At 33.5% G+C, this 27109-nt stretch overlaps 1 protein-coding gene and 1 non-coding gene across 2 annotated transcripts in view; both read right to left on the bottom strand.

Annotated features, from left to right (window-relative positions):
• Positions 1–19356: 19356 nt before the first annotated feature.
• Positions 19357–27109, bottom strand: part of Hspa13 (heat shock protein family A (Hsp70) member 13) — a 10777-nt gene continuing 3024 nt past the window's right edge. The window contains exons 3-5 of the mRNA XM_042676888.1: positions 24506–24719; positions 22819–22986; positions 19357–20895 (exon numbers count right to left, since the gene is read on the bottom strand). Coding sequence (XP_042532822.1) covers positions 20228–20895; positions 22819–22986; positions 24506–24719 — 1050 coding nt within the window. The 3' untranslated portion in view covers positions 19357–20227. The remainder of the gene's footprint in view (positions 20896–22818; positions 22987–24505; positions 24720–27109) is intronic.
• On the bottom strand, positions 26090–26195 carry LOC122105708. Its single transcript, XR_006147068.1, has one exon. It is a non-coding gene; the product is annotated as a U6 spliceosomal RNA (small nuclear RNA).

Here is a 27109-nt window from a genome sequence, read left to right as displayed (position 1 = left end):
ATTTTTCTAATTTCAATTTATAAGTGAGTAATCTAAGGGTGAGAAGAGTTAGTAATTTGACTATGATCACAAAGCTTAGGAAATGTCAGAGTAAGATTTAAATGTAATTTGTCCCTCTATATATTATGGCTTTTAAGTTCAATGTCAGAATGTTTATTGATTTAATGATAATTAGAGACTATCAGTAATGAAACATTCAGAAATGTCATGTCACATGTTTGTATTTCTCATTAATGTTAGACCAGTCTTGACCTTAGGTGAACTTCTCAATCAAAGTATCTTCTGGCCTTTGGTTGTGCTGGATGTGGCTGGCTATGGCCATTTACCTAGGACAAAATTTGATGAGTATTGGACAGAATCTATGGCTTACTGCCTGGGCAAGAGAAGAAAACAATTGAGTTCACAGAATAGAAGCGAATACGAAGCAACAAATTAAATATCTATGGATTATTGGATTAATACAAGGTAAAGAATGTTCATTTGCTTTTATCTTTTTATTTTATTGTGACCTCACTGGCTCCAATATAAGCAGATAGATAACATCATATTATTGCAAATAAAATGGATCCATAATTTCCAATTATTTGGGAAGAATTCAAGTGACTATGTTTTCAACTTACTGTGTTTGCTAATAAAAGTGAACAATTTACATCTTAATCTCGACAATAATTATTCATAAAGATTCTATTGCCATCACTTTATAGCTGAGAACATTAAAGTATATATGTTAATTCATGAGACATTCAAGTATCCTGACCATATGAACACTCTGTATGTAAGAAAGGGGTGTGAGTGATGTACATATCAGTAGATGGGTCTGTGAAAACATACATGATCAACTCCATAGTAGCAACTACTCAGGGGTACGCAAAAGAACAGGACTGAATACATGTATGATGAATGAAAGATTGTGCCCATGAATACATGGTTAGGCAACAGCAATTGCACTGGATAAAAGAATGGATAAGAAAGACATAGCTCTGAAAACATATGTAAGAATTGAGAGTGAAGAAGGAGAAGACATCAATCTGTTGTGATTTTGAGATTTAGCTTAGATAACTGGAAGTACAAGGACAAAAATGAGGAAATCAAGAGCAAGCCATTATTGGTGGAACAAGAGTGTGATGAATTTTGGCGGAAACGTTGACGTATTTTTGCTGCTCCTTCAATTGTCAGTAGTAAATTTTTAATTGCATTTTTATTTATTTTTATTTATTCAATTGCATTTTTATTTATTTTATTTGTATTTGTATGAAAGGGCTACCATTCAACAAATTAGTTTACCAGTACAATATGTGTCTTGCTCAATATAGAACCTTCCATCATTCTTCCCCATCGTTCCAGTCTATGTCTATCCAAAGAAAGTAGGAATATAAAGGAGAAGGGTTGGCTTATATCAGTAGGCAATTTCAAACATATTTATATCTAGAAATTTAAAAGTCGTTGGATTATCTGTAAAATAAATGATATATACTAGATAATTGCTCTATGTCCTCCAAGTTTTAACACTGTGGTTTTGCAGTAGTAGCTGGACTTAATCACTCTATTGACCTAAGTAAAATGAAGACGGGGAGTATATGTGAAGCTTATAAATGAGCATTAAGTTCCGTGAAGGTAACTGACAGATTTGTAAGGAGTTCACACATAAAGGCAACTAGGGGAATGACTTCACAGAAACTGATTGAACATAAATTCCTGGTCAAAAAGAGATTTTTTAAAAAAGATGAGTGTTTGTTGTGTTTCTAGAGACCCAAAGTATTTTAGTTCAGAAATTCAGACCAATGAGATTTTTTTGTATTTGACTTTTTCTGACTCAACAAAAGTTGCAGTTTTATGATTGAAATCAATACATTACTTTATTTAACATACATTTCAGATGAAAATTCCTTTGACTTGGCTCAAAGTTCACTTTTATCACTTATAAAATGTAGATATTATCCACGAAGATATTATTCCAGTAATTAAGTTAGGTAATATATGTATAGTATGTAGAAAAGTACCGAGCATCAGGAGATACATAAAAGTATATTGCAATAAATGCAGAAACAACTAACTAAATGCAATTTTTTGTACTTATAAGAAGAAAGGAAGACAATTTGAGGAAAAATAATCTGTTGGCTTGATGTTTATAATTCTTCAAACTATAGAAGAAAAAAGCTGAAAAATGTAGAAGTCTAAAATTGTAGTAGCAAAGATACAACCATAGAAATGCTGGTTTCTTATCTTGGCATCTGTAACTGTCAAATATGCTTTGGAGAATTAAATTGACAGTAATCCAGTGAATATGTTAACTCCAGGGCAGAATCAATATCTTTTAAAGAACATTTTGAGTGAGCAGATAAAAATTCTTATAAAACACAAGGTAAGCAAGTCTAACAGCCAACATTATTATTTAGGTAAGCTCTTATTCACAATAAACCATTAGTTACTATAGGCAGTATGTTTGAAACAAATCTAATAGATTATGAGTTTCATTAGTTGAATAGAAAAATCTTTTTCTGATTGACTTTTTGTTTAGAATGGTCTTGAAATATTAAGAAAAATATATATTTCTGTGTGCATTGATACATACATACATACATATAAACTACATGTGCGTTTTCTGTTTTTTTATCTTTTTGTTTAGATTTTTCAGTTTTTCTCATTTTATTATTAAATAGAATTATAAATTACATCTTTCTAATTTAAGTGAGCTGATAAAATGAAAAGTGTTTTTTTTAATATTTTATAATATTTGGCAGACCACAGCTTCATCTTAAACTTGGTCCATTCAGAACCAAATTGCATCCAATGACATTATCTTAATTCCAAAAATTAATTCTCTTGAACTTTTATATGTAAGTAATATCATCAGAGGCCTACCATGAGTAACTACAAGGCTAACACTCAAACAAAATAGGGGTCAGTGAGCAGAAAAGTTTACTTCTATATTTTATAGCTACAGAGATTTTTACTTTCTAAAATTGAAACAACCCTGATGCTTTTTTCTTTATACCTGAACTCTTTGCTTTTGAATTTCAAGGACTCTCTCCACATCCCTAACCTATCGCATTTTATGCTTTATGACTAGAAATGCCCCTTCTTCCATCCAATGTATAAAATATAGATGTTATTTTCCAACTATAATGTTTAAAGATCACATTGCTGTTTTGAGTTTTAAAATGACTGAGTGGATCATTTACTTTACTTACCATCCAAAATCTCTGTGCCATGACAGAAATAAATATAAAAAGGAAGGCCTTGAGATATTTCAGAATGATAAATTTCTACAGTAGAGAGGATATGGATAGGAAGTCAAGAGTAGAAGAAACTGTAACCAGGAACAAATACTAGAAAAGATGTCACAGAAGAAGAAGCTAAATGATGGGCAAAAGTGTTAAACTCGTCACAGTTACGGAGAGTAGAATTGAGTTGCATGGTAGTCATCCATGTAATTCCCTAGAGCATTGTTTACTTCTGTCAGCCTCTCTTTCTACACCCACCACCCCACCACACCAGTGCAGCCAACCTCTAGCATAGTAGCAGTGCAAAGCAAACCAGAAAGATGACATTTAAACAGGAAATTAGGATTCCAATATGTGTGAGACTATTCTTATGGTGCCATTTGAAAAAACCTGAGATTTCTTGTCTAACATTACGAGGAAGGCTTCTTATAAGTAGCTGGAATCACAAGCATATATCACACGGCTCAGATACCTCTAATAATCAACCATATTTCCCCTCATATATTTAACATGATAATAGTGGGCAATTATGTTTTATAATCTTATAAATAAGAGTCAGAAAATAAAGTAATTGAGCCCAGAAGTAAAACAATCACATTTGGAACTAAAGAGAAGCTTTTAAAAGCTTAATTAGCATCTTCAGAGATTCAAAATATTGCATCCATAAAGTCAGTATGGAATGTGGTGAAATAAATTCAACCTGAGAGCAATATAGCTTTTAAGCAATTTAAAGAATTTATGAAAATTGTACAGGTAAGATATAATATACCCAGAGAAATTATCTTAAATGTACAATATCAAAAATAGATGGAAAATGATAGATAAGAATAAATTAAAGGAACAATCCAGGAAGTTCAAAAGATGCATATAAAAGAGTTTTCGTAAATGGAAGACAAAATTATCAAGTACATAAGATTCTGAGCATTTCCCATAACTGAAGAATATGTTATGCCAGTTCCAGCAATCATTCTAGTTTAGAGTAGAGAGATAGAAGATTCCAAGAGTGCAGTTGGGTTGCAGAAAGGAACAGGCTAAATAAGAAGGAACAATACAATATCTGATGGCTTTAAATACATTCAGAAGAGATGTGCTGATCATTCAAGTTACTGGGAATAAATCAGACTAGTTGCACAGACAACTAAACATACTGAAAATCGTTATACAAGAACCATACACTTAGTAAAATAAATGAATAGTAATGGTAAATGCTTAATGGTAAACACTGATTTTTTTATTTGAGAAAACAGGGTAACAACTTATTTTTTAAAAGAAATGATGAAAATATAGTGTGTAATTGAGACATCCCTCATAACCAAAAATATTTAAGACAGAAATCAGGTCTTGGGAGTATGAGGCATTGTTTGAAGTACTAAAATATTTTAAATGTTTATTACTGAAATATTAGAGGTATTTTAACATTAAATTATTAAAACAGGCTAAAGTTTAAGATGCTAAGGGCCAAGTCTTTTTCTTTTGTTTTGCTTTAAGCATAATTGCTACAAAGGAAGAAAGTCCTTATCGAAAATAAATTTTAGAAGTAATTGTGAATCCATGAAGAGTGAATAGCTAACTGACTTGAGTAACATGAAAATTTACTGACATTAAAACTGGCCAACACAGATCTTTCCAGATAGTTCATTCAGAGGATCCAGAAAGTGTACACAGCCCTACTTGTTTAACTCCTGGTTTTACACTGGAGCTTTACATAGTAGTAGAAATGTGTACTTCAAAACATTTCTTATATCAAGTCTATAAGATCTTTCTGTTTGAAAAACATTGAGTTATGTATTAATTCTTGGGACAGTCATTGTATCAGGTCATATTCTTACTAACCTCCTAGTTCTTCCATTTATGGGCTTTATTTTAGTTTTCTTCTTATACCCTTTATAATTTTTTCCTAAGCTTACTTTTTGAGGTTATATTTTATCAACTACAACTAACAGTTGCTATATGCTAAGAAACTGTACCTCTCCACGAAACTGGTATGTTTATTAGCCAGGCAGACAAACAGACAGATAGATATTGACACTAGTTATTTTAAGAATAACCCTTCCACTCCCAAATCTCAGAAGCTTACTACAGCAAAAAATATGTATTACCCATTAATACCAGAAAGAAATTTTACTTAGGTTAGTGATCCAAACTGAAGGAGCAATTCACAGACTATTTGGTAGGCATGATACAAAGGAAATAGTAGCTATCTAACTAACAATTAAATATTCTAACCAGGATACATCCTATGTCATTTTTCCCCCACAATTCATTGCTCAGAACTATGCATTTGGTTTCATCAACCACAGGGTTGTAACTTCATCATGCACCTGGAAGTTGATAGAACTTGGAACTCTATCAGTGCTGGTAATCACCACAGTGGCCCTTGGGACATTGTAAAGATAATAAGATTTTAAAGTTCTATGGGTTACATTGATCTCTTGTCTTTTATCTATGGCTAGATAGAAATTATGTCCATGAGTCAGGCAGGTTCTGCTCTTGGTAGAATGATAAGCCAAAATTGTCTGTGTCTAATGCATGGTAAATCTCTGTACTTTGTCCAAATTAAACATTTTAAGTGTGTGGCTATTCAGTTAAAATACTATTGTAAACAAATTTTTGAGATCGTTCCTTTAAGATCCTCATATTCATCTCTTTGTCTGTTCTGGAGCCCAGGTAGTCACTCACCAGTGGGTCCTTCGTGGCCTCTAAAACATTGCATGCTCAGCTGTTGAATAATGTGCTTCATTTCCCACTCCAATATCTTGAAGCCAATAGCATAGGCCAGATTATTAGTCGGTTCTGCAAGGTAAGGGGAAATTGTCTTAGGAAATAGCTTACCTAAAGTTGATGACACACATGTGGTTCTTTAAGCCCTCGTGGATAAAAGTATCACCTTAAAAAGTCTGGATTGTGTTTAGTATATATTTTATTTTCAACTTAATAATTTTAGGACATTTGTTTGTGCTATGTATTAGTATGATATCTTTAAGCATGTAAGTGAAAGAACCCTTAAAATTGCTTGAAGACTTCAAAAGTTCACCTGCTTTGATGTCTATAACTCTAATTCTCACATACAGTTATTTTGACAATTACTAGCTTAGGCAAAAATGGGAAAACAAAAATAAGTCTATATAGAAATAACTGGACTAAAAGAATATTTTTCCTTTAAGAAAATCTCATGTAGTAAATAGAGTATAGATCAAGATTTTTTTAGAATTGTCTTACTTCATGTAAGAGTCTCTTTATTGTGTTTGTTATTGTGGTTATTAATATCTATAAAGAATGCAAAACAATTCTTTAAATTTCTTGTACCCACAATAATAAAAATAAAAAGAAATAAAATAAAAATGGTCAAAATAATTAATAATGACAATCTGTAGTTATAATTTAACATAGTATACCCCAAATTATTCCCAACTATAAACAGTACAAAATCAGTTAAGTGGTTAGAATGGATTAGTGGAGTCTGCAAAGTCTAGCATCTATTATACATTTATTAGATATCTTAATTTTAGTAGCCACATTTCAAGTTCTCAATAGTCTCACAGTGTCTGTCTTTGTGCATTTATGTTCACATAGCTGTGTGTATTTGAAAGATAATTTAGTGTGTCTATAAGTGGAAATGAATATAACACATGACAATAGCAGTGTCTAATTTGTAGAATGTTAATCATACCAACTTGCATATTATTCTTTGAAAAGTTGTAGAAGAAATTGATCATGAAAATTCTATCACTGACATTTCCACCATGACCTTGCTGAATAATTGCCATTTTATGTCGTACAATTTTAAATATACAAATCTCATGCAGATGGAAGAATTAAAAGATAAATTCTAAAGGTAACTGCATATGAATACTGTTGGATCATATAGTATAGGAGATAATCATGAATGTTGCAAAGCAGCATACAATGAATGAAATTCTACCTCTGTTGTAGGTCCCCTTCCCTTGATCTTTTATGCCATATTTTGGATCACGAACATAAAGCTTATTAAGGTATATGAAAACATGTAAATTAATACATGAATTTCACATTACCCTTTTATTCTTACTGTCTGCTTTTATAATTTAGTTTTTTTATTTTTTTGAAATAAGGTTGTTTTGTTTTTCTACCTTTTCTGATGCCCAGGTAGGATTTAGCTATTCAAAAAGTACACTGGACATGTTCATGGGAAACCAGAGTATCACATGAGTATTTTATAATTTTTGAATAGGAGATACTGGTAGCTCAATCCAAACACTGGGTTTTAAAATCCTAGCTATCAGAGTCCTCTTTAAGAATAGAGTTCTCTATTCTTAAAAAAAAAAAAACCAGGCCTCACTTCGGATAATTAATAGCTTTGTCATCACTGGAAGCTATAAATTTCTTGTTCATAAAATCTTCTTTCTAGAAAAAAATCTTTTAATTTTTACAATTACTCATGGAGAATAATATATGGAGTTGGGCAAATACTATGCAATTAAAACGTATTTGAATATCAGATTGCCATACCTGGGTAAATGCCTTTAAATTTTCTCCTTTAATGATATTATATATGTATGTATGTATGTATGTGTATGTGTGTGTGTGTGTGTGTGTGTGTGTGTGTGTGCATATATATATGTATGTATGTTTCTTCTCTTTTTTTTTACTGTTATAAGGGAGCATTGGTTTTCTTAGTCTCCCATAGCAAGTGACACAGAAATGAATCTTATAATACTGGAGAATAGAAGTCCAAAATTCAAGATGAAGGCAGATTGGTTCCTTCCGTCTGGAAGCTTTTAGGAAGGATCTGTCATTTGCTTTGTGCTTCCTCCTAGGTTCTGTTGGCTGACCCCAATCCCAGGCATGTTCCTTGGCTTGTAGACAAATCACAGTCATCTTGGCCATTGTCCTCACATGGTGTTCTTGCACTATTTATAGCTTCTTTGCTGTCTCAGAAAGATACCCAACCTTTGATTTAGTGCCTACCCTGAATCCAAAATAAGGTTTCTTTCCCAAATAAGGTCAGAGTCACACCTGCTTTGGGGAGCTAGGTTTTGGAACTAACATTTCATTTTGTAAGTAGGAATCACTATAAGATTCATAGAGAAGTTTCTGGTACATCTTTCCAAATTTCTGCGTCTGTCTTTTAACTAATGATAGTACATGGCAAGCTCTGGACAAATCTGGCAGTTGTCAGGAACATATCATTCTCATTCATTTCCCACTTCACTGAGACTTTATCATAAGTCTCCACTATTGGAGCATCTGGACACATGAACAGACGTTCATCCACCAAAGTAAAGTCATGATGAATGAGAATTTGGTCTGTTTCTATAATAATGTAATTTCAAACAGGTAAGTCATGTCAGTACACAAAGCTCAACAGTTTTTTACATTTTTTTCAGTAACTTCTAAACAAAAGAGGACTTTGAAATGGTGTTTCATCAATTAAAAACTGATAAGTACACTAAAGTCCTGAATATTTTCTATTATCCACTATACATTTTAATTAAATAACATTCACTTATATTAGCATAAAATGTCCATGCAACTTTATATGAAAACAAGGTCCCAAAGTTTTTGGAAGATATGTAGAATGCTATTAGTGTAGTAATGAATGACTCTAAATTTTATCTTATATTTGTAGAGTGTATTTTGTTTACCCACATGTTTTCAGAGCACTTTTAATTTGAATTTATAATCTCATGTAAAGGAGGAAAATGTTAAATATTAACTAGTAGATGGGCAGAATTTAATTTTTAGATAGTGATTTCATCACTACCATATATAATCTTACAGTGAATATAACTGAGTAGTAATTTGTTTTCCAGTAAGTTATTAAATATATCATTTCACCTAGTGTTCCTTTTCTTTGGCTTTTTAATTCTGATAAAAATTTAAAGCAAATTTCTGGAAAAATACTAATTGCACCTGAACCTTTCTTTTGGGTCAGTCTTGGGGCTTGAACTTGGGGCCTGGGCACTGTCCCTCAGCTCTATCAGCTCATGGCTTAGCACTCTACCACTTGAGCCACAGTGCCACTTCCTGTTTCCTAGTGGTTAACTGGAGCTAAGAGTCTCACGGACATTCCTGCCCAGGCTGGCTTTGTACTGTGATCCTCAGATCTCAGCCTCCTGATTAGTTAGGATTACAGGCATGAGCCATTTGCACCTGGCTGAACATTGTTTTTTGTATCTGCATTATTTATGAACATATTCTATTATTACAGGTGGCTGTCTTCTAGGCTTGAATTTCTTGGCAACTCAATGGTACTCTTTACTGCATTGCTCACTGGGCTGGCAGCCAATTCCATAGACTCAGCAATAACTAGTTTGTCTATAGCTTATGCCTTAAATGTAAGTAATAATGATTTTGAGGTAACTGATGTGTTTAAATCCGATTAATTAAACACTCTATCCTATTCCTCTCTGAATGATAAATTGCATGAGCTAAGTAAGGAGTCAAATGTGGATTTCTCTGCAGATTTCTTCTTCTTTTCTTTTTGTAGTATTCTGAAGCTAGCTCAGTAGTTTTAAGTTCAATCATGAAAAGAATAGGTTGATGTTAAAGACTGAGCCCTGGAGAACAGGAAAATTGTCCGGTGACATGTCTACCCAGATGTTTCTACATTTACAAGTGTTGCAGGGAAGAATCTTTCTCCACTATGACTGGTTTATTTATTTTGCCCACTCAAGAAGTAGATAATGCAAGCTTCTCCTCTGCTTGTAAATTTTTCCCTAGGAAGACCTATTTTATATTACACTGCAAAGGACTAGTGGTATGAGTGAGTCTGTGCCCTTTTTGTAACAGCAAATCCCTAATCTGCTTAATATAATTCCACATTAATTAAGAGACAAATCTAGATTGTTTTTACATACTTTTGTTTTTATTTATTAAAATATAATTGAGGCGAGCTGCATTTCAGAATTCAGAGTTAGGCTTCTAGAAAGATAACATAGTATGTATACATATATACACACTATATGAAGACTATCAAGGGGTTTACACACTATTTTTCTCCTCTTTGGGATGTATATGTAGTAAGGTATATTGCTTCCACCTTGTTATTAATTTTTCCTAAAGCAAATGTTTTTCTTATTTTTTATATATTTTTATTAATGTCAACATGATGTACAGAGGGGTTACAGTTACATAAGTCTGGTAATGAGTACATTTCTTCAACTCAATTTCCTCCTATTTTCCCTCCCCATAACCCCTCCTTCAAGTTATGCAGATCATTTCCAACTATGATCATTTTATCATCTACCAAGTTTTTCATTATTTGTTATATATTTTATTGATAAGTATAATATAAAGACAGCAGATATGTGTTTAGAGAGAGAGAGATACTTTTAGAGTTGATAAAAAGCAAAAGAAAGAAAGTAAATGGAAACTCTGAAAATTAAATCTTATAAAAATTAAACTAAAGAGAATGGATTCATTCTTATATTTCCTTTTATGCTACTTCAAATTACTCAGTCTCTAAACTTTTAGGTAAGGAAGTTTGTAAAATTGAAACCAATGCCATTTCTCTCTACATATCTCCTATGTTCTTATTTTTCCACTTGTTTAAATGTTGCTATTATTATTAATATATTGTTTTAAAATAAATGATATGTAATTACAATTATTTATAATAAAATAAACTTTTTTGTTGGTCGTGGTCTTGAACTCAGAACCTAGACACTGTCCCTGAGCTCTACAGCTCAGGGCTAACACTGTACCACTTGAGCCACAGCGCCACTACTGGTTTTCTGGTCGTTTCTTGGAAATTAGACATTTACAGACTTTCCTGAACAGGCTGGCTTTGAATCATGATCCTCAGATGTCAGCCCCCTGACTAGCTAGGATTACAGGCATGAGCCAAACATATGGCTCCTATGACCAAAATATATTTTATATATGTATTCATATAATAAGTATATAGTATATAATAAATTAAATATACCATAGCATTATGTAACAAGCACATAGTATATAATATACTATTTTTAACAGTAAACAGTTTAAACAATTAAAAAGTAAATGAACAGTAAACAATTAAAAAGTTTTTTCTCAGAAACTATATTTTCTCAGAGTAGAATATTTACAGGGTAGAATATATATTTATAAATTTTTAAGTTGCCTATTCAAAAGCAAATAGATAAAGACTTGAAAAAATTACTAGGATAAGGTTGGAGATGTTAGTACATGGTTAGAGATGCGTGCCTGTAATACCCAATTACCCATGTGATAGATGTAAAAGAATCAGGGTCTGAGACTTTGCTATGTGCAAGCAAGCATGAGACAATACCTGAAAAAGAACTAAGACACAATATATGTATTTAAATGTATATATTATATACATATGTCTATATATGACAAATGAGTTAAAGTAAAAAATATCATTAAGTGTTATACTTTTGCTTTTCCATAGTCTTATCTTTTAGAATCTCAAACATTTGTTGCTTTATATACTTAAGTTAGATTCACTGCAGTAGCATCGCAGGCAAAAATATTTTTGAGACAAAACCATTCTAGAAACTGAATTACCCCAATTAGTTGAGAAGATTCCCAGTTTTGTTCTGATTTTTAATCAGATTTGAGATTTTATATCATTTATGAGAAAAAAACCAATCACATTAATCTCTCTCCCATCTTTTTCCATTAATACAAGACACAATCAGAGCAAGAGGAAAGGAAGGTTAGCAAGGTTAGAATAGTTCGGGATGAAGAAGCTACTATTTAACTGAATGTTCTTCAAGTATTATCTTCCAGAATGTTCTTAAATACTCTTGACTCTAACTGAATGTCTTGATTTGCTGTAGCCTTAATCCTCAAAAGAACTTTTAAAAAAACTGCATTTTTCCCCCCTTTTGGGCAAGAGCAGGGGCAGGGACAGGGGCAGTAGTGGGGGATGGGAGTGAATTCAGGGCCTTGTACTTGCTAACCAGTTATTCTACAACCCAAATCCGACATCACTTTTTCTACACAGCTGTCTGACAGCCCCCTTTCTATAATCCCAGACACTAGAACTGAGTGACATCCCTTCAATGCCTAGAAGCATGACTTCTGTTTCTTTGATTATCTCTCCCAATAATCTAGTTCTTCCATGTTGACATCTTATGTTGAGTTTTTGGGTTTGTTTTTTTTTACTGTATTTTTTTTTTGTCTTTTCTTTTTTGGTACTGGGGATCGAACCCAGGACGTTGCATTATGTTGAGATTTTTAGACAAGTATCAGACATCAGACTGCCTCAGAGATTTTTGCATCTGCTTTTCTCTTTGCGTGGAACAAGTTTGCACCTGAGACTGGCTTGTTTATCCTCTAATTCCTTTGAGTCATAACCTTAAAAAGGCAACTTCTCAGCCGAGCGCTAGTGACTCACGCTTGTAATCCTAGCTACTCAGGCGGCTGAGATCTGAGGATCAAGGTTCAAAGCCACCCCGGGCAGGAAAGTCCATGAAACTATTATCTCCAATAAACCATCAAAAAAACTGGAAATGGCGCTGTGGCTCAAGTGGTAGAGCACCTGCCTTGAGCTGAAGAGCTGAGGGACAGGGTCCAGGCCCAGAGTTCAAGCCTCACGACCGACACACAAAAAAAGTGTGAAGATTTCTTTGGCATTCCTCTCTATAATATTCACTATACCCCCACATTTTATAAACAAATTGCCTGCATGTTTAAATTTTTTGGCAGTTGGGGTCCTTGAATTTGGGGCCTGGGCACTGTCCTTGAGTGGTTGTTTAGTTTTGTTTTTGTTTTTTGCTTAAGGCTATGGCTCTACCCCTTTTAGCCATAGCTCCTCTTCCAGTTTTCTGGTGGTAAATTGGCAAAAAGAATCTCAAGGATTTTACTACCTAGGCTGGCTTCAAATCATGATCCAAACTTCAGAATTACAGGAATGAACCACCATCACCAGACTTTGAGTTCGTGGTCATATTTTGTATCATATGTACTACTATATATAGTCATACATTCACTATTGCACATTTAGCCCAAATATCATTTTTGGTTGTACATATCTACCTATGGGAATGTAAACTATAGATACTGATGATTGGTCTGTTTTTTTCACTGTTCCATTCCCAGAATTTGGACAAGGGAAAAGCACAGAGTGTTTACTTATTTTTGAATAAAAACGTAAGCCAATGAATGTGAGGTGGAACAAGATAAAAATAACAAAATCAGACTATGTGTAAACCCAGATTTCATTGGTGAAAATCATTTGTTATATATTTTTCTGTGATTGTAATTCATTTAACATTTAAAAGAAAGGGGTGTGATCAGGGCATGTCTTTAAGGGATTAATTTAACTTTGACTATTTTAAAAGAAAGATTATCTATCAGCACTTTAATATTTAGGTGTGATTTCTTCTTAGAATTTAGAATGCTGGGCCAAAGAAAGGAAGCACACATCATTTTGCCAAGGATTCTAAGTGCAGTTGCCACTGTTATAATACATATATAATATATATATATACACACACACATATATGTACACACACACATATATATATATATATTTAAACACTTCAGTGATTTTAGTCTTAATTCTGGTTTATTTTCAGATTCCTTATGATTTTCCTGTCATTTTATCTTATATGTCCTGCTTCATTTTCACAGCGTTGGACAAAGATAGCTTGTCTTGCTCATGCTTTGCTTTGTAAAACAAAAATTCTCATCCTTGATGAAGCAACAGCCTCTATATATTTTAAGACAGATAATTTGGTACAACCCACAATAAGAAAGGAGATTTCTGATTGCACCATGCTTTTTTTTTTCACTTTACAAAAATTAAAGCATTTTTTCAAATGTAGAAATTGGCCATACAAAAATGAACATTTTAAGGCTTGAAGAATACTAGAAAACTAGATTTATTTCCAGTGTTAACTATACCTATACTTTGAACTGAAATTATTCCTGTAGCACTTAAATCCTTTCCAAAAGAGTAAGGTGGAAATTTTATGATAGATGACTTAACTGTGTTTTTCTCACATTGCAGGGTGCTTGTGCTAGACTCTGGGAAGATTATAGAATTTAAGGCACCACACACTTCGATTCATCAGAAAGGAATTTTCTTTCTAATGACAACAGAAGCAAGAATAATCAAAGACTTGGGGATAAAATAATAAATTATTTTAGTTATATGTCGATTTACTGAGCGACACAGCTGTAGTGCAAGATCATTTAAAAAAAAATAGTGATGGAGAGAAATGCAACAGGACAAGCCCCTGACTATGAGTTGGCATGAATTCCAATAGACACCTGAGGTTTTAAGTCATCCTGTGCTGTTCTGTTTTCTCACTTCCATTCCTGCATGCTTTCTCCACATTGCTTAAAGTGCTAAATGACATTTTTCCTTTTCATGCCTCTGGAGTAACTTCCTTACTGAAGTGTACTTTATTTTCCTCTTCACACTAGTCTGTTGAACATGCATCTTTTCTGTGCTCACATTTGTCTTAGTTGCTCACATTATAGCAATCATATTCCTTGGTATTTTTTTTAAGTCTGTTTCCCTTGCTAGAATAAAAGCTATTCCTAGGCAAGTACTCAGATCTTCTCCTCCACTTTTTCCTTCTTTCTCTTCTTCTTGAAAAGTTTTTAAGATTTATTTTTTTTAATTTTTAAAAAATACTTTCCATTCTTGTTGCTGTACTAGAATACTGGAATATAATTTCCATTTTATTCTGAATTAGGTCATCCCTAGGCTGCAAATGACCCCAATTGCTTTATCATCTTTGAATCATAGATTTTTAGTTTTAAGACTTTCATACATTGATACTCAACAAATGTTTGTAGAATGGTAAGCATGCATTTAAGAGCAACATAATGTATGTACGTGTGTGTGTGTGTGTGTGTGTGTGTATTGGGGGTGTGTTCAGCTTTTATACAACTTATGAAGTGATGGAGGAATCAGCTGAAAATATTTTCTTTAGCTACTTTTTGTTAATAAAGCATTTTGGTATTAAATGAAATTTATAAACTGATTTATTTTAAAACAATGTGTTACAGTATTTGTGGTTTGCCTGGATATAAAAACAGCATTTCCCTGGAATATCCATTTTTGGTCTGTATGTCTCTCAGTGATGTGTGCATCAGCTGCTATCTAGCCATGAGTAGAATGCTGGTTTGTAATACTAACAATATTTTAGAGGAATCTTTCATTACACGTGTTTATGCAATAGAGGGTATATGTTTGAATCACTTTTCAAATCTGAAGTGTACAGAGCTGGGAATGTGGCTTAGTGGTAGAGTGCTTGTCTAGCATGCATGAAGCCCTGGGTTCGATTCCTCAGTACCACATAAACAGAAAAAGCCAGAAGTGGCACAGTGGCTCAAATGGAAGAGTGCTAGACTAGCAAAAGAAGCTTAGAGACAGTGCCCAGGCCCTGAGTTCAAGTCCCAGGACTGGAAAAAAAAATGAAGCATACACATTTCAAAGTTATTTATCCTTCAACATGAATTGTATGTACAAGACTTGCTTCAATTATTGAAGGTATTTGTGAAAATTGCCTTAACTATAAAACCCTAAAATCTCCTCCAATTAAGGCTGTATGCTATTTGAAACATTCTGGCTTCACAATCTCTGGTGTTTGTAATATTGAGTAAATATCTACTGAATCCACTCATGATGAAAAGGTAAGTTTCATGAAACAAATAATTTTAAAAAGCTGATTGGCTTCTTTTATTGTCTATTATGTGACCAGAGTTACCTAGTTTTTATTTATAAAATGACTACTTGGAGCTTAGAAATCAGTTTCTCAGACAGTAGTCTGTCATTTATATCATGTGTGTTAACACACTGTTAAGAATGAATAGTATGAATGTAAAATAGGTCATGACTGGCAATGTGTGACATTGGAGGGCAACTGGAACTAGACATGCATATTGAGATGATTTCAGTCATTATTCTCTCCAAACAACACTGCTGAGTATCTGTGCAACATTTTTTAGGTAACACAGTATTTTGGAGTATGTGACCTATGGAGGTAATAGCATTGGTTTTATAGATCTAACAGACACCAATTATTGTTGCTGATGCTTCATACAGTCTTGAAAACTATTTTCTTCATATATTTTGTCTGATTTCTTTTAGTTGCTATAGGTAGGAAGAAAAATTGGTTCCTTTTTAAGTGTGTGGCCAGAAGTGAAAGTACAAGGACAATTTGACTAAATGTCTAATCACATACTAAGTCACATGAAAATAAAATAATCAAGAAATAAAAAATTAAGAAAAACAAAGAACCAAGTATGAACAACAAAGGTGCAGCTTCACATGTCTTCCAACAAAAAAATAATGCAGGGAAAGATATCTGTAAAATTCAAACAGTTTTAAAAGGGCCTGTGTTTCCACCTAGCATGTTAATTTACTTCTAAGAATTGTTACATGTCTATAGCTGAAAGCTGGCAATTTTTAAAGGGATATTGCCACTCCAAAAAATATGCATGTACATTCTAAAAGTAACCCTACATATAATATATTTATATGCAAGACTTTCCAACTATGCCAGACTTTAATTAGAATTAATGACTGAGATCCTGTTTCAATTACAGGAGCAACATGAAAGGTTGCCTCACTCAAGGTCTGTAGATAATAAAAATGTCACTATTATTGCTCACTGAGTTGAATCCTTCAAAAGGGTATTTTAAATAGCTATGAAGAAATCCCATGCAATAGTCAAAGAGGGATCAAGTCTATTGTCTTTAAAGGTTCATTTTAAGACAGTAATCAAAGGGATTTTTTAAAAGGAAAAAGTATATACTGTAGCTTTTGCTCAAAAGAATTTCATAAACTTTAATACAAAATCAAAAGTATGTATGAATCAGAGGATGATTTTAGTGTTATATAATTGTACACATCAAATTACTTACTGGCTCCTATCACTAAAGGCACAAGCCATGAGTTGTTATTAGGAATTCTAAAGATACTGTTAGTGTGGTGCAGGACCTGCCTCTTCTCAACTAGTGAAGTATGTAAAAACATGTATCAGAAGCTCCAGTCAGGATACAGGCAATGTACACGTGTAGAACTAGGTAGTATCTAGAGAGGTTTGGGCAAGTATTCAATCAGCTCTATTCTCACCTTGTATTTTATCCACACTAGAAAGGTATACGTTTTTTCATTTCTATGTTTTGATGATTCTGCCTTTTTTCTTTCTATATGGTGTATTCAAGGGGTCTATTTGGTGGGGGGAGGGCAGGTAATAGAACTCCAGGGGAAAAGGGTGAAAAATCATAGCAGTAGAACTCACTGGACACTGAAGAAAGTGAACGATGTAACTTTTGAGTGGAGATAGGAGGGAGGGACTAGGAGAGAGTGAGGGAAGGAGACACTGGAAGGAAGGAATATAGTCATTATCTGACCTATGTAATTGTAATCCCACTGCAATCACCTTTACAATAAATAAATAATAATTTTTAAAAATGTGTACTCTAAGTTTTCAATGGAAAATAAGGTGTTCAGTTTTTAAAGCAAACTGTAAAATGGTATTTATTTGCATTATAATGTGAATGACTGCATACACAAATTTCAGAGGCACAATCGTTCTGCACAATAACAAATTGTCAGTACATATTATGCACAGTTAGGTCTTTTGTTACATGAGTGGTTTGAGTGAAAACAGTACCAAAACATTCCTGAAACAAAAATAAATTACTCATTCACATAGTCTAATCGTAAAAGACAACTACTAGCCAAAGACTACTAGCCAATGTATAACTAAAAAGCTTGTTTTATGAAAACTAACCAGATTGATATTCATAAATGATCTTTTTCAGGATATTCTTATTTTATATATAAACTACATTGATGATAAGACATATATATATATATATATATATATATATATATATATGTCCCTAAAGAATTAGTGACAATAGAAATTCCCTCATTTTTAAAAAAAAAGATGTAGCTATATTAGAGAATATGCTAAACCACTGCCACAAAATTCCAACACTGCCATTATATTTTTGACACAAATTTAATTTCCAATGTTTGTATGTTTAGCTGCCATGTTTTACAAAACATCTCCTTTTAAAAGGTGCCAAGCAGTTAACAGACAATCTTGAACCACACCAAAAATACCTAAGTCAAGCTTTTTTTGTAAGATCTTAAAATGCTTCATATTAAAGCTGATACTGTATGTAGAGATTCTGAGATAATTCAACACTTTTTGCTTATAGATTTTTTTTAATTTTAAAATCTATTAATAAAGAATTATACAAAATCTAAGAGAGCACGTGAATATCTTCATAATGCAGTGAAGGAGTCATCTTTGGCATTTCTCCATTCGTTCTAAAATAAAATAGTTCCTATCTTTTCTATCAATCTACTACAGACATTTTCTGTACACAAAATGTATTTGATTGAGATTTGACAGCAATTTTACTGCTGAGAAACATTTTTACATTTTCCTTTTTAGATTAAAACAATACTATTCAGCATCATACTATGAGAAGCTGAAATGTTTTAATGTTGAAATAAGTTTACTTAGCTCTCTTTCACTGATTGGAAATTTAACAGCCTTTATCCAATACTGGATAAAGTAAGATACACATTATATTAACAAAAACGTTGACAAGATAGTTTTTGAATATTAATGAAGCATGTCTCTATAAAAGAAAAAAAACCATGTATCTTCAAATAATATGAGCATCACAGAAACTGATTGACTATATTTTGTTTCTTGGTCCTTGTGGCTTCTCTTAGAGGTAAAAAAGAAAAAAAAATAGGTCACTTACCTCTGGGAAATGTTTCCACATTGCCAGTCCCACATTATATTTATTTCCAATCTTCACAAAGATGTTATTTTTACAACATGCTAACTTTATGGCTGAAAATAATCTGATTGTAACTATTTTAAAACAACAATGAAATAATAGAGCTCTTAACAGTTGAGAACATTTTCTTCATTCAAAATCAAATACGATTAAAAATCTTTTAGTAAAGCTCAATCAAATAACATCTGGAAGCTTAAACAGTTATTTTTTTCCAGAACTAAAGAAATAAAAACAGTAGGTAATTAGGGCTAAGAATGTGGCTTAGTGGTAGAGTGCTTGCCTAGAATGCATGAAGCCCTGGGTTTGAGCCTCAGTACCACATAAACAGAAAAGGCCAGAAGTGGCACTGTGGCTCAAGTAGTAGAGTACTAGTCTTGACCTAAAGAAGCTCAGGGACAGTGCCCAGGCCCTGAGTTCAAGCCCCAGGACTGGCAAAAACAAAAACAAAACACAAAACAAAATAAAAAACAAAAATATTAGATAACTAATGTTGCAAAGGTTATAGATAACAAAATCGCAATGGCTTTTATATGACATTAACACATTAAATGTAATTAATATTCCCCCATTGTTTTCTAACTAGACAGAACTATGGAAATCCAAGCAAAGAATGATGCACAGGAGATGAAGGAACTGTAATACAAATTAGGGTTTCCACTAGCTGGCATAGAGAAATTTGAATAAATTAATAGCTATCTTAGAAACAGAATAAACTGATCTACTGAAATAAATTAATCTGCAGAATGTAGACTACAGGAATGAATCATGTAATCCGATACTGAATTTGTCACATTAACTTTGTAAATGGCAGTTACTGAGTCTTGGATATGCAGCTTAATACTGCTCTCTCCCAGCCAATGTAAATACATCACATCAACACTGTCCTACAAGTACAGGTCACATTACCAGCTCTTACTAATACAATTAAGTAAGAATGGAGAACCTTATCATTGGCACTCTTTAGGGTTTACAGAATATGTTAAGCACATATGGTTATCTTCTTCCAAAATCTAGAAAATATAGCCACCAGTGCTCCCTAGGTAAGAATTTTGAGTCAACTCTTAATTACTTGAGAAGTATTTGTTACAATGACACTTCTCCAAGATTAAAGAGAATCAATTCGGTCACATTCAATTCTCAAAATATTAGCCAAAATTCTCCTGTATGGAAACGTTGCTTTCTAGGTAAATCTGTGAGACCCTTGCATTTTGGGCAGAGGTGGTCAATAACAGGAAGAGATGATCAGAAAAGATAACAAATGATCACCATTCCTTCTGCATTTAGTTGAAGTTGGTTTTTTGTAAATGCTTATTGGGAATTTCTAAAGCACTGACTTGGAGCGGCCAAGAGCCTCCATCAATCCCTGCCTGGATGGCCACTCCCGTCACCACGGCCAGGTCGGGGTCTACGGATGTGTTGGGATCCTTCCCAAAGAACTCCTTAATGAGTTGGCGGATTCGCGGAATACGAGTAGAGCCCCCAACCAAAACCACCTCATCAATCTCAGTCCTGTCCAGGTGGCCTTCCTTTAACACTTGTCGGATGGGCACAAGTATTTTCTGAAAGAGATCTTCATTAAGGGTATCAAAGAGCTTCCGCGATATTTCTGTTTCAAACAAAACCTGACTTTTCCCATGCTCCTTTTTAGAAAGGCCTGGAGTAAGCAGTTTGTTCGCACTGTGTGCGTCCGCTGGGGTAAGGAGAGCCTGGGGCAGCTCAGTGTCACTAAGCTGGGGTTCCTTTTGGTCCTTTTCTTCCACCGTTAGTAATACTGACATCTTGGCAGACTGTTGAAGAGTCAGATTTAATTTGACCATTTCCACAGCTTGACTTAATCTGTGGATTTCCTCTTTCCTAGAGGGGATGAAGCCATACGTCTGATAGATCTGCTTATGTAAGTACTGAAGCAGCCTTTGATTGAAGTCTTGTCCTCCAAGTTTATTGTTTCCTGAGTGGATAATAAAAGAGTCTGAATTATACTTGTTGATAAATAAATGGTCTGTATGTATACAATTTTGTACATACAAAATTATTCTAAGAATATCTAAATATATTCTAAGAATAACAATTCCCTTATTTAATATGTTTTTATTCATAGATATACTGATTTAAAGCAGTGTACATAAGAGTACACTAGGTACTTAGTAGACAGAGACAGGGTAGTTTGGGGAAAAACTGTTAGACCTAATGTCAAAGAAGAAGCTGGGAGTAGGGATACACACATCCAACCCCAGCAATGTGGATGATGGAGGTAAAAGATCACAGTCTAAGGCCAGTCTGGGCAAAACATGTATGACTGTATGGGAAGATAACTAAAAGCAAAAAGGGCTAGAAATGTGGCTCAAGTTGTATAGCATTTGCCTAGCAGCACAGGCCCTGAGTTTAGAACTCTGAAAGAGAGGGAAAATACAAAACAAAAAGCTTCACAAAAACAGTACAGAGAGGGAGTAACACTTTTGAATGACATGAAAGGAAGTGTTATCAACTAATTATTGTAACATGGAGACTGAATTTAGAAACAGTAAATATCACCACTCTCAATAGGAGAAACTGCATTCTGTAATTAAAAAGTACTACTAGATACTTATTTTCATAAAGGGTAAATGAGTCCAGCAGAAAAGAACAATATAATATAAATACCCAGCATTCATCTTCGCTCAAAAGAAGAGTTTGAAGTGGGGCGCTGGTGGCTCACACCTGTAATCCTAGCTACTCAGGAGGCTGAGATCTGAGGATGGCAGTTCAAAGCCAGCCCGGGCAAGGAAGTCCATGAGACTCTTTATCTCCAATTAACCACCAGAAAATCGGAAGTGGTACTGTGGCTCAAGTGGTAGAGAACTAGCCTTGAGCTAACCTCTGGGACAGTGCCCAGGCCAGAGTTCAAGACCCACAACCAACAAAAAAAAAAAGAGTTTGAGTAAAAGAAAAAAATATATAGTACAACAACAACACTATAATGTTACAGCTCAATTTTCAATACAGGCTAATTCTTCAACCTAAATTAAACAAAGCAAAATCTTAAAAAAAAAAATGTATTCAAGTAAATTTAGTGTTGGGTAACACTAATTTTAGATTTCCTTACAATATCTTAAACAAATGAAATGAACTGATTACCCAAAAATTTAAATTTTTCTTCCTTTCTGTTCCCTTCACCATCACCAGAAAATTCTACTGGTTTTGAGGCCTACAGCTAATGTTTGACTTTCATGATGCCTACTTTGGTTTTTCTTTTTGATGGGAGAATGAATTACTATTTTATATGGCAACAATACTTAATAGTTTCAATAGCTGGTATGTAGATTCCTTAGAATCTTCTACAGTAAATAGTTATGTCATCTATGAGTAGAGAAACATTTGTTTGTTGATGTTTATGTCTTTCTTTTTTCTTGTTCTATTGCAATGTCTACAACTTTCAACATAGTGGACATCCTTTCCTTGCTCCTGATATTAGTCTTTCATTACTAAGTATGACATAAATGCTAAGTTTACTGTGGATAACTATTATTAGGCGTCCATTTTACAGAGTGATAATTGTCCTGAATGGCAACTGAATTCAATCAGATTATTCTTCTGCATCTAAAGAAAGTTCCATCTACTAAACTAATTATGGCTTTCCTGTTTTATTTTGCAATTGTAAATTCATTAGTAAATTTTTGATTGTTAAATTGACTTTCCATCACTGGAATACACTTACCCACCCATTTTTTTACACTTAAAAATGTTGCTATAAATATACAGAGAACATTACAAATAATATATACCAAAAACTTCCAGATAAAGTCCAGTATTCTGAAAGAGTCAATTTGTTACATGGTAGGTATGTTGAAGAAGCCATTGCTTGAACATCCATCTCTCTCTGTACCCCTCTTACCAGACATGGCTCGCGTAAGAAACATTCCTCCTTGTTTGTTCAGTAATGACACATCTAGGGTTCCTCCACCCAAGTCTATAACCAAGACATGGAAGACATCAGATTTGTGGAGACCATATGCCATCGCTGCTGCTGTGGGCTCGTTTATTACCCTCAGGATCTTTAGTCCTAGATGTGAGGAATAAAGAACAATCCATGAGATAAAATTCCCCCCCATTCAACTTTATAGCATGCTTATTTCTTCTACGATATGAGTACTGTTGAATAAAAATTAGAACAGTCCAGGATTTTCTTTTTTCTTTCTTTCTTTATTTTGTTGGTCATGGAGCCTGAACTCTGGCTCTTCAGCTCAAGGCTAGTGCTCTGCCACTTGAGCCACAGCACCACTTCTGGCTTTTCCTGCTTATGTGGTACTGAGGAATTGAACCTAGGACCTCATGCATGCAGGGCAAGCACTCTACACTGAGCCACCTTCCCAGCTCCAGTCAAGGATTTTCTAAATGATATCATTACAATTACTCCAAGAGTATTATATAATAAAACTCCAGATTTAGTAAAATAAGTATACTTTATTAATTCATATTTTCAAAAATATCGTCATTTTTGTATCCATATTCAACTGAGGAACATAGGAGAAACAATATATAATTGTTATGGGAATAAGAAACTTTTATCTTATCTTGAATAGGCAAAAGGCTAGTCCCTGAACAAAGTCCTACTTTAGATTAACTTTCACATTAAAAGAGTAGCTTGCAAAGTAATATGGCATTATACTTCATAGCAATAGAACATTCCAACTCTGAAGAATTCCTATAAATATAACACCTTCATTTTAGCTCTCCAATTTCATTTCTATGTTCTGGCTGCACTGGCCAATTCTCTATCTTCTTACCATCAAATGGCCACTTAATGAGTGTGGCACTGGTTGTTTCCTACATGTGTATTCATGGGTAAGAGCTCATTTCCTTCCACTCATTTTAAATGTCATGTTTTCAAGGAGATATTCAACAAGATCATTACAAATCTGCAAGCCCCTCATTCTCTGACCATCACCTGGGTCCTTTCTCCTGTTCTTTCCTTGACAGCATGTTATTTTCTGATACACACACTGATTCTTAAGCATGGGGAATTCTATCTCCAGGAAACAGGGCAATGAATCGACTGTCATCACTCGGTGGGAGAGAATGCAGCTAATAACTAGTGAGTACAGGTATGGATACTGCTAAATATTCTGTATCCAACCCCAAATATCACTAAAACTAAAGTTAAGAAGCTCTGTGAAAATCTCATAGTTTATATTATTCTGTTTCCCTCTTGTTCACATAAAAGATGATTTTATCTATTTTATTTGCTAAGGCACTCAATATTTCAAAGTGTTCAAAGAATTGTTTCACCTCAGATTTTTTTGAAAAAATAACCCTAACATTAAGGAAAATTTGAAACAAAAGAATTCCTCACTAGATGAATCCCAGTTCTTTGAGAATGTGTCATATGCCTATCTGATGCTTGTTCTAAAGAAACATTTTATATTATGCTATAAAGCTAATATAATTATCCTTTACAAAACTCCAAAATAACCTAATTTGCCTCTCTCTTTTCAAGTTTGATTATGTTCCTACAGTTCCATAATTTACACAGCACTGAATCTTACTTGTAAAGATTTTCAAGCTTTAACAGGTGCTGTTACCTGCAAGGTTGGCAGCCTCAATTGTCGAATTTCTCTGTTTCAGGTCAAACTCTGCTGGTACAGAAATGACAGCATTGGCAACTTGCATCCCAAGATAATCCTCTGCCATTTCCTTTAATTTCAGTAACAGTCGGGAGCCAATAAACTCTGGGGAAACGGTGATGGTTTCATTACTTGTCACAGAAAATTCTGCCATCCCATTTTTGTGTAAAACCTGTAAGAATTGAAAACAGCAACAAAAAAGGGGAGTATTATAAAGTGTGTATGTTCTTCTATACACATGCATACCTACTCTACTCAAAAACTTGAGAAATATTAACCTAAGTTATAAACCTCAACCTTTGCAAAGTTATAAAATTTACTATAATCTATAATCTATACAATATAGTTACCAAAATTAGATCTGACTAAACATTATATTGTAAAAAACATAAATCCACAGTTTTCAGTATAAAATCCATCATGAAGCAAATACCTGGAATGTAGGATATTCTCACTATTTATTTAATGAGAGAATAAATGGTGAATACAGGAGATTCCCCCCCCCCCACACTATTTCTAAGAGGACCATGCTCTAAAACCCCTACTGGATGCATTTTCCCTTAAATAAACACTTTGCAGCTTCTCTTTGGCATATCCAAATCACCATTATCTCTACTGTTGGGCTCTGGGGCTATTAAAACATAAAATAAAGGTTTCTTGAACATAAGCACTAGCAAACTTCAAGAGCGAATCTCATAAGCAAGAAGGATACGGACTGATAGCATGTACATTTGGTAAACTGCATGTACTTGGTGGGATGGGATAGGATGGCGCAAAATTGCATTATGCTATTCAGAGTGGCGTGCGATTTAAAATCTGTTAACTAACTGTATTTCTGGAATTTTCTATCTAATATTTTCAGCCAGTAGTTGACTGTGGGTAACTTCATTGAAGTCGAAATGCAGAAAGCAAAATCAGAGTACGATTAATGCAAAAGGAATAACAACTCCTCAATCATGTATTCCACTCAAGGATCTTCCTTTTATGTTTTTCCCCTCATACTTCTGAAAGTACTATATACCTGAGAGACATTTGTAGTACCTATTAAAATCAATTATCTCACTATATTTTTTCAATCCACAAATCAAAACATTTACATTCTTTCATGAAAATACATACTCTGGCTTAATATCGTTCTTTTTTTTAGTGGTATATCATTTTTCTTAATATGTATTTTTTATTGTAAAAATACTGTACAGAAGGGTTACAGTTACATAAGCAAGGTAATGAGTCCATCTCCTATTGAGCATTGTTACACTCTCCTTTGTTTTTCCTACCATCTCTTCCTTCCTCACCTCCCCAACTCTCCCCACCCTACAAAGTTGTAAAGTTCGTTTTCAACATACTGTCTTGTACATCTCGTTATTACAATGGGTCATCCTGAATCCTTATTTCCGCGGTTTTATTTCCCTTCCCCTCCCCAAATTAGAAAAATGTATATACAAGATGCAGGACACTGGAATCAAATTCAGTGAGAACAAGGATTGTACCATGGGGAAAGAACATACAAAGAAACAAAAAAAAAATCACATAGTACATTAAAAAAATATGGAGCACTTCATGAATTTGTGTGTCATCCTTGAGCAGGGGCCATGCTAATCTTCTCTGTATTGTTCCAATTTTAGTATATGTACTGTCAAATGAGCACTTAATATCTTTCTTAATGGAGGTACACAGTAAGTAAAAACTGAATTAACTTTAAAATAAATTATCCACGTCTTATCAATGTACCCATAATAACGAAAATTAATCCAGTCTAATAAATTACAAGAATCCTCTCCAACTAGTCATTCTAGCCTTTATAACTAGTTTCAAACAAGAAAATATGACCTTCTAAAAAATATTTCTTGAAAAGATTTCTAAAAATATTTCAAGCTATATTGAGATTATTATATAAGGTACTATTCTGCCAGTACCATCAGAAACAGAACTAAAACATCAAGTCACTTATAAACTTAATAATAGTAATAAAATAGATAAGTAGCATCCTCAACACTACAGAGGAAATATATAGATTTAAGTTATTTTACCATTACATAAATTAATAATTTAATCCCAAGAATAAAAACTAAATACCAATGAACCATGTAATAAACCAGAAGTATAGGGAACGAATCATTCTCTTTTGTAAATATATTAAAAACTTGAGAATATTTATGGAGGCTTTATTCAATATGCAGCACTAACACAATTATCAATTGACTTTAAAACTAATTCATGTAGAACTGAATTTTGTAACTTATAACAAAAATCTCATCCAGCAATAGATACATAAAAACACTAGGATGAAAAATAAAATAAATAAAATGTGCATATAGGATGGGAAAGATAAACTTGGTAAAAGAGCCACCATTATGCAATTACTGAGTTGAGCTTAACAATATCTGAAACTGACAATTTAAAACAAAATTACACATCATCATTTACAAATAAAAACTGAAAGGTAAAAAGTAGCAAAAATAAATAGCACAAGTACTTCACTGTTACTAAGGAAAAAAGACATGACAAAACAGGACAAAGGACAAAACATACTGCTAAGCACTTTTCTAAGAAATATGATCT

Source organism: Dipodomys spectabilis, unplaced genomic scaffold, assembly GCF_019054845.1.
Source record: "Dipodomys spectabilis isolate Male_0828 unplaced genomic scaffold, ASM1905484v1 ptg000032l, whole genome shotgun sequence".
Taxonomy (NCBI): domain Eukaryota; kingdom Metazoa; phylum Chordata; class Mammalia; order Rodentia; family Heteromyidae; genus Dipodomys; species Dipodomys spectabilis.
The sequence above is the reverse complement of the archived record's forward strand: the minus strand, read 5'-3'. Positions and strand labels throughout refer to the sequence as shown.